Genomic DNA, 8,590 nt, shown 5'->3' with positions numbered 1-8,590 from the left:
GGTGCTGAGCAGGAAGCAGCTTCTTTCCTCCTTGTTCACTGACAGCCAGGAGCCTTCACACCCTTACCCAGGAGATTTCGCTCAGACCTAGGAGGAGATCTAGGGCTTTCCAAGGGGACCTAGCCAGTAATCTGGGTCCCTGTCCTGTTGCTCCTTTCAATAAGTCATTGGGGTAGAGGGGGAGCATTTTCCTTTCCCAAAGAGTTAGCTCCAGGAAGTCGTAGTTCTTCATAGCCTTGGTGGAGTGGAAGGGGCAGGGCATGGATTTTCACCTTTTGAATGCCATGGGAGTTTGGGGTATGGCGTTGTAAATAAACATATGCTGGTGCCTGGTGGGGCAGGAAATAGGCTCCAGGCCTAGTAGAACAGGGGATAGAAGAGGGATAAGTCTTGTGTGAGTTGCATCCTTAGGGCAGCTGCCAGTGAAGGGAGGCTATGATTCTAATACCGATAGCTGCAGCAGCTTCTTGTGCTACCACCTAGGGGCCAGCACACACAGAAAGGTACGAGTGCCGCTGAGCCAACCACACTCAGAGTCCATGGTACTGGAGCCAAGGACCAGAGTGAGCGGATTCTCCCACAGATCCATGGCTTTCTTCTGCCCGTGGGCTCAGATTGTATGAAACATAGTCACCCCTCATATAAATCTCAGGGATCCCCTCAGTATGCATCCTACCCTGGCTTCCTTTTCTTTCATCTGTGGTTTGAAAGCAGCATTGTGTTTTAGGAAGCTTCATTAACCCAAGTGCCTCAGCTTGTTGGGAGTATTAAGGATGAAGGAAAAAAGTTTGCCTCACTGTCAGAAGTGCTGCGAGAAAATGTAGAGCAGAGAAAGAAGCCAGGCTGGTAAGGCAGATGCCTCACTTCTACAGGATGGAGGCTGCAGATGCATTAAGGACACATATTCGTGTCCTTTTGAGGCCAAATTGTCTTTATCTAGACTAGAACCTCACAGGCTAAACAAGGCTATGTTGTGTTAATATGTGGATGGGAGGCCACTACAGATCTACAGGCAGTAGTAGTATGTCTGGTTTAGGAGTCAGTACTAGACCCAGCCTCATGCTGGAGGGCACTGCGCTGCTAGTGGTAATAACTTTCAGCTGAGATGGAAACCAGGGTCCTTGCCCCTTTGTCATTAATGATCCCATAGCACCTTGCACAGTGTCTTGACCAAATTAAAATCCATACATTTAATTGCAATCTGTCTCCTTAAATTTGTGCTGCAGTTCCAACTGGGTACATTACTTGTTTTTTCCTGACTTTTAGTGTTGCTATGAGACGCTTCATTATCTGCTTTGTTCCACTCCAGAAATGGCTGCATCTCAGTGATGGGTGAGATTATTTCTGTATATAGTCTGTAAGACCCTATAGGCGAAAGGTACTATATAAATTTAAAAGGCTGTTTTGCTTTACAGGGAAACCTTTGTTAGGCAGCTACAGAGATGCAGAAGAGAAATGCTCTGTGTGTGTGTGTGTGTGTGTGTGTGTGTGTGTGTGTGTGTGTGTGTGTGTGTGAGAGAGAGACAGCCAGCGTACATTCAACTCCTTTTCTTCAGTATATAATACAGAAAATGTGTGTGCGCAAGATGGGTATATGCTGTAGGTAACAGGGCTAGTGAGTGCTCCTGTGCAAAATATTTCAAAATATTGTTAATGTGAAAAGCTCTTTGCATTTGCTCGTTGCATTCTGGAAAAAAATATTTTGCTTTGATTATTTCATTCTGCATTAGAGGAACAGACCTAATCCTAGCTCCTTAATGGTACTTGAATCCAAGACTTTCAGAGGTTAAAAAATGGGTAGCTATCATTTGCATGGAGAAACTCTGCTAGTTGCTAGCAGTAGTAGGTTCTTTTGTTGTTATATGGATCAATCGCTAGAGGACAACACAACTAGCATGTTACATTTTGTGTCAGGTCACCTGTGAAGTACTTTGGAAAGTCTAAGTGAAACTTTCCAGCCACTTAAGAGTAAAAAAGGCCTTTTTTCTGTATATATAAAAAATTATTCTGACCTTTAAGTGCCCATATTTAAAAATAATGACTGGATTTTAAAACTTTATGATTGGCAGGGGTGCAAATCTATCTTGGTATAATCTCACAGCACACTGCCTAAATTGCAGCCCTGCAAAAATATTACCTACATTCTCACCTGGGGAAACAGTTTTATTTGGGGGGGCAAATGGGGAGGCAGTAAAATAAAGTGTGTGGGTGTTTTTTATTTTTCACTGACCTAGTCTGGTAAACTCCGTGACAATTTCGTACGGCCAATTTATGGATGTGTGTGTGGAGGGGGGATATGTAATCATGCTACAAATGACATTTACTCCCCAGCTGGTGTTCAAAGTGGCCAGAACATAACTTCATAGTATATAGCATCTCTTGGGTGGACTTCTCTCAGAAATGACGCAAAGGATTTTCAGTACCAGTGAGAGAGCAGGCATTGTACTTCACCTCCCAACTGTCCAAGTCAGATCCACATACATTGGCTGGACCAGAAGATTTCTGTAGCTTTGGGCTGGGGTCCTGTGATTCTCAGTCTGGGGTGAGGAGGGTCATTGGAGATTATGGACTAACACTGTTCCAAGTAGCAGCTTCTCCTATAGTGAGTGACTCTGCATCCAGGCAGTGCCATTCTGCCCTAGACAAAGGGACATATTCTAGGACCCAGGGGATCAATGAGTATTGCCTCACACCACTCAGAGACACAAACATTTGCCTTAAAACAAGGAGCTCAGGATGCTGTTGTTTTGATCCCCTTTGTAAGCTGGAGCCTTACAGATGAGATGAACCCATCTTTCTCCCAGAAAGACTGCCAACACCCCCAAGTCCCTCTGTGGGCACTCTACTAGTGTACTGCAGTGCCAGGTAAGGGGCAGTGGAAGTGGCAGTGCTGGTCACTGCTGGCTATTCTGCTGGAAGCGGGGTTCTCTGCCAAGTGGTATTACAGCTCAAGGCAACTAGCACTACTCAAGTGTATTCCCAGAAGCCTGCTCCCTGCCTGTTCCATGGAAACTAAATCATAGCGTGGCATCAACTGGCCAAGAAAACCAGCAGTCTCACGCCTACTTCACATCCTTCCCTGGTGTCCACCTGTTCCACCAGGGATGCACCTCAATTCCAATTGCCTTTCAACAAACTACACTAGTGGCCCTTTTTTTCCTGGTCACAAAGTGCATGCTGCCTTTCACAACCCAGATTTCCCAGTGCAAAGAATTAGGGTTGGAACTCTCTGGAGGGCAGCTCTAATCTTTATGTTTTTATCTTGGCCCTGTTGTTTTTCATTCAGCCTTGGATGATGCTTAATAAATCAGCAAGACATTTGCAGAAAAGCAAGTCTAAGAGCATATTGGAAAATCCACTGTAACAGGACCCCGGTTACTCACCATAGGATTTACCAGGCCCCCATGGCTTCCAGCCGAAAGTTAAATAGCCCCAGCACGCTCAGCATCCCAAGATGATAGCAGAGGGACTCGTGTGCTCCTCATGTCTCCCTTTCAAGGGTGCTTCCAGTCACTGATTGTATCACCTTTTTTCCAGGCACCAGGATTATGGGGACTTTAAACAGCAGCTCAGTGCCTGGTATTGTTGCTTTAGCTGAGAGGCAGCTCTGTGTGGCTATAAGACGGCATAGAGCCCCTAGCATCCTATAGAGCATCTCTGAGCCACCTTCATTTTCAACACAGCTGTGCAGCCTGTAGAAAGCCTGGCCCTGTATCCAGAAGATTCAGCCTGAGGAGGAACATAGTATGGTGGGAGCTGACATCTCTGTGTGCTGTGCCTGCAGTGGAGAGCAGCTGTATTTCAGGTGTGGCCCCTAAGGGACCAACACTCAACCTGGGGAATGTCAGGTTGGGCACAATTTGAGCATAAGTCCTGTTTCAACCCTTCAGTCTCTTACATTCCCACAGCACCAGTAGTCCTCAGTGAGAAGGGGCTGCCTCTCAAAGAGCTCCCAGTCAGATGGGCACATGCACTGCCCACAACCTACTGGATCCAGCCTGAGTGCCAAGCTGCCTTTTCACCAGGGAGAGAGAAAGGAAAACCAAAGGCAAGATCAGCAGCTGAGCCAGACATGGGCCATGTCCCTAAGCTTCATGGCTGGGTGACTGCTGGGAAGTGTAGCTATCCAGCTCCTAGCCGTGTACAGTTTTTGTTTCACCCTCCATTAATTTGGCAGGGATACTCTCCCTCAACCTCACCCCATCACCCTGGTTTAGCCTGGTCACGAGTGTCTAGGAGCAACTCAGGTGAAATCTTCAGTCCTGCGGTGGTTATAGGGAGGTCACTTAGTATCTTAATGCCTCAGTTTCCTCATTGGTAAAGGAAATAACAGGTCTCCCAGGACCCTGAAAAGGGAACATGTTTAAGGTGTTTTGTGTAGGTAGAAGCTCTGGAACTATACACTGAGAACAAGGAAATCTCCACATCCAGGTTTTGGAGCAGCCTCCTGCCACACAAACAGGACTGGCCCAAAATCCTGGCTCCAAACTGTCTGAAGTAGTGCACAGGTACTCCTAGCTCAGGTCATTCTGTTATGTGCTTACACTGGCACAGCGATTAGTCTGTGAGGCCTTGTGAGGCCAGTCTGGTCATGCTTTCCGGGATGCTGGTGTTCAGGAGGGAGCCCCTCTCAGAAGGGCACTGAGCCCTGCAACTGCTTCCAGTGTAGACAGTTTGTCGAAGGCGCCTGATGCCAATGCACTGTCTGTACAAACTGTTCTCTCAGGAAGTCTGTGTTTAACTGCAAAGAGAGTCAGAGGTTAGGTCCCCAGCAGAAGAGCACTCCCTTTTACTCTGCTTCCTTTCATAGTGAGGATTTTCTGCACAGAGTAAAGAACAAAGGGAGAGGAGAAAGGAAATCTGCAGGTGGCTGCAAATCTTCTCAGATATGGAGAACTGGAAAAACATGGGTTTCTCCTGCTCCTCTGTAGGAAGAGCTGTTAAGTTCTATGGCCAGTCCTGGACTGTGCTTAAGTTTGGTCTAGCATAGATACCACTTGCTTCTGTGGTAATGGGTGGAATTTAATTTCTCCATTAGCTTGTCTTGTAAGGCAGAGATTTTCCCCTTAACAGCTAATTTACAGTAAGATCCCCGCCACACACCTCCAAGGATGCCTCAGGCCCAGCACAACACTTTGATGAGAGGATAGTACCCACACAAGGCAGGCTACCAGCAAACAGCCCTTACTGTCAGCCAAGGCAATCAAATATCATTTGCTTTTGCTGTCTCTATTTGATGTTAGCATGACCAGCTCTTCCATGTGGACTGTGAGCTACAAACTGAGGCTATACACTGAATAGCAGCTGGAGATTTGTGTGTATGACAGTCCTATAATGGCTGGGCCTACAGAAAAGATAAGGGACATACTACTGCTGGCAACTGATGTTGTTCTATATTTGAAATGTTAGGGGCTTGAAGTCCTAGGCTGTAGTCCTTGCTCTTCCTGGCTCCTCCTGATTTATGTAGGAATTGTGGCTTTTGGTAACAGAACACCCATTTTTCTAGTGCCAGGGGATATACAGATGAGTTTATCTGAGGTACCAGGAACTTTAAGAATATAACAACCATCCTGGTAATCAGCAAAGATAGAGAGAGAGGCCCTGGGGAAGAGTTGAGATGCACCAAATTTAGCAGGTGCTGAACTGTTGTGTTCTGTTTAGCCACTTTGGGTGGCTGTTATCATGCTATCACCAGCATGAGAGAGAGTCAGTGTCAAGTATTGGATAAGAGGTTTCCTGGCCACCCCTAAATGGCTTCCCTGCTGAGCCTGGGACAGCCCTGACCCCTTACTTGTGCTCCAAATACATCAATTTGGAGCATGGATGGCTCCGAGTGGGTAGGACTTATCTCCTCATTGCTGGCTTTGTGCTCAGTAAGGCGACAGTCTGTACTGTCCACACATGCATTAATGCATTAGAGGAACACTTTTCCTAATGCACTTTCCTAATGCACATTAAATTTAATACCTCCAATGTGAGGTACTAAATTAATACACATTAGGCTGCCCTAACACACAATACCAGAAGTGCATGTTTTTTAAGTGACACTTAATACACAATAGCTTATTTTACAGCACATAAGCATAATTGCATGGTTTTTTATGTGGCACTTTAATGTGCAGTAAAATAAGCTACTGTGCATTAAAGTGCATGTGTAGATGTGCCCTGTATAGACCATAACTCCTGAGATAGCATCTGATAACAGTGCAGTGGGGATGGAGGCAAGGGCTTGAAAGTATGTGTCCAAGTGCAGCATTTTCAGTAGCCAGCATCCCAGGCACCAGTGCCAACTTACCCATCCAAGACCTTCCCTGTAATGCCCAGTGCCCACCACACATTTGTTCAGTGGTGCACACCCCACAGTTCAGCAGAGCTACCACTGCTCCACCCCATACCATCAGGACCACAAGTAATGAGGATTCAGTCAGCAGGCACTCTTCATAAACTACCTGATCCTGTGCAATGCTGGACACCTGCCAGGTACTGGGTACCTTCAGAGCTGTACACACCCAATACTTTGTTTCACTGGGCCCTGTGGTAAGAACCAGTTGCACAGAGCTGCCCTATCAACATCTTTTATGCACTGTGTGAGACGTACATTGAGCACTAATTAGAAGACACCATACCTGTCATTAGCTAGGTAAGTGTGGTAAGATCAATGTCAATAAGGTCAAGTGAGGTAGTAATCCCATCAGAGATGGGTCAGAGTGTGTGTACATTTTAGTGAAGGGGGGAAGGAAATAGCAAGAGGGGAAAATCAGTTTCTCTGTCCACAAACAATAGCCAGCTGCAATATTTTATGTCTCCTGGGTACAGGCTCCATGTACACTGTGCAGACACTGTAAGAGCCAAAAATTTCCCTTGGGCAGTTCAGACACTGGAGCTAAATGTAGAAAATGTTCCTACATGGTGGAAAACAGAGCCTTCCACATGCATTTGTGCAGCAATTCTTACAGGTAACTTGTTTGTTGCTTCCTGCATCTCTCTAAAAGGGGACTCTCTAGCAGGTCTCTCTAAAAGTCCACCTGAGATGATCCAGTGCCTCTCCTGATCCTGGGTGTTTCTCCTTAAACCTTCAGAGTATATCATTATTGGTGGGGCTGGGCTGTAGTAACGCTCACATGAAGATTGCCTAGCATAAAGGCCTCACATTGGATTAACTTGGCCTGTATTCCTTGTTCTTAGAAGCACTGGGGTTTTACAAAATCCCTGCTGGAGCTTTCCACAGAACATGCTTGCTTTCTCTCCTACCATTCCCAGTGCTCCTGGGCAGGCTGGGAAGAGTGCAGGAACTCAGCTCCTTATGTGTTTTGAATCATGTCCACAACCTGGCAGCACAGGGCAGCAGTCACCATGGAAAATGATCTGTAGAACAAGTTTGCTTTGGGAATCTGGGGAACACCCCAGTTCAGCCTGGAAAGACTTAGCTAGCATGGTTTATTTTGTTTTTCCAATCTAAAGGATCTTTCCTATGTACTACATACACGCAGCAGGTGCTTTGGAGAGCTGTCACCCCAATAGGCAATGGTCCCTGTGTTGGATGAGAGAGAATCAACTGCAGTACCTCCAGCCTGCAGTGCAAGGGTAGGTTTGGAACAGTGTTTCATATGCTCCTTCCCATGAATTTGCCATCACCAGACATTTTGTTTCAGTCCAGAGATATCAGAAGGAAACTTCTCTGCTGCATCCCACAAAGGGGATCACACCAAAATCCTGTCCACAGCTCCAGGAGTGACAGACAGAACCAGCTCAGGCCAAAACTGTGATCCACTTCTGTGGGCATCTGAGCAGGGAGACTTCATCCATCCCTTCTGCTTCAAGGTCACCAAGGCCAGTAGAAACAATATGTTGACCTGACAGAACCATTGCAAACCCCTAAGAAGCAGGCAACAGACTTTATATATGTGGGCTTTCTGTGGGTGGCCCAGGGTGGAAAGGGGTTCTTCGATGTTTGTTGTTTTTTCCTCATCAACATCTTGGATGGAGTCCCAGGGAAGCCACCTTGTTGTCCACTGTCTTCATCATAGCCACATCTCCTCACGCTCCTGCTCTGCTCTTCATAGGGTATCGTTGTCATCATCAGGCAGAGCAGGAGACCCCACTCCTCTCGCCAGCATCTAGCGCGACATCGAGCGTCAAAATTTTAAAAAGCACAAAATACAAAGGGACTGAAGGAACCTTTGAAACAGGGTGAGATGTTTTATAAATGTTCCCCCATCCACCCCGCCCCTCCCTCCATGTTACCACTAGATTCTCAACGTGGATTATTTCATTCAAATAAAGCTGCAGTACTCAAATGAGAGAGCATGTGTGTCCATTTGTGTTGGGTGCCAGGAGAGGTTATTTCTATCTGTGTCTATCAGTGCATAACCATCCTGGGGCATGGGGCACTGATCTGGGGAGTTCAGGTCTGGGTGTGCTGCTAATAGTGGTGCTTAGTGTTGAGAGAACTAACTGACACACATTGGAGGGTCTGTTCATCCCAGGGCAGAGGCCCTCACTTCGCTGATGTGCCCACAATTGGTGGCATTGACTCTCTTTCTTTCTCAAACCTCCCCCTCCTGTCCTAGCGCCCAGCCCTGCAGTTACA

The 8,590-nt window shown here is 46.6% G+C and overlaps 1 protein-coding gene across 1 annotated transcript in view; it reads left to right on the top strand.

Moving 5' to 3' along the window:
- The window catches only part of MDGA1 (MAM domain containing glycosylphosphatidylinositol anchor 1), a 213,686-nt gene extending 205,430 nt beyond the window's left edge, over positions 1–8,256 (top strand). The window contains exon 17 of the mRNA XM_025197793.1: positions 7,724–8,256. Within this exon, the coding sequence (XP_025053578.1) occupies positions 7,724–7,857 (134 nt within the window). The 3' untranslated portion in view covers positions 7,858–8,256. The remainder of the gene's footprint in view (positions 1–7,723) is intronic.
- The last annotated feature ends 334 nt before the right edge of the window (positions 8,257–8,590 follow it).

Source organism: Alligator sinensis, unplaced genomic scaffold, assembly GCF_000455745.1.
Source record: "Alligator sinensis unplaced genomic scaffold, ASM45574v1 scaffold198_1, whole genome shotgun sequence".
Classification (NCBI taxonomy): domain Eukaryota; kingdom Metazoa; phylum Chordata; order Crocodylia; family Alligatoridae; genus Alligator; species Alligator sinensis.
Note: the sequence above shows the minus strand (reverse complement) of the source record. Positions and strands in the feature narration are given on the sequence as shown.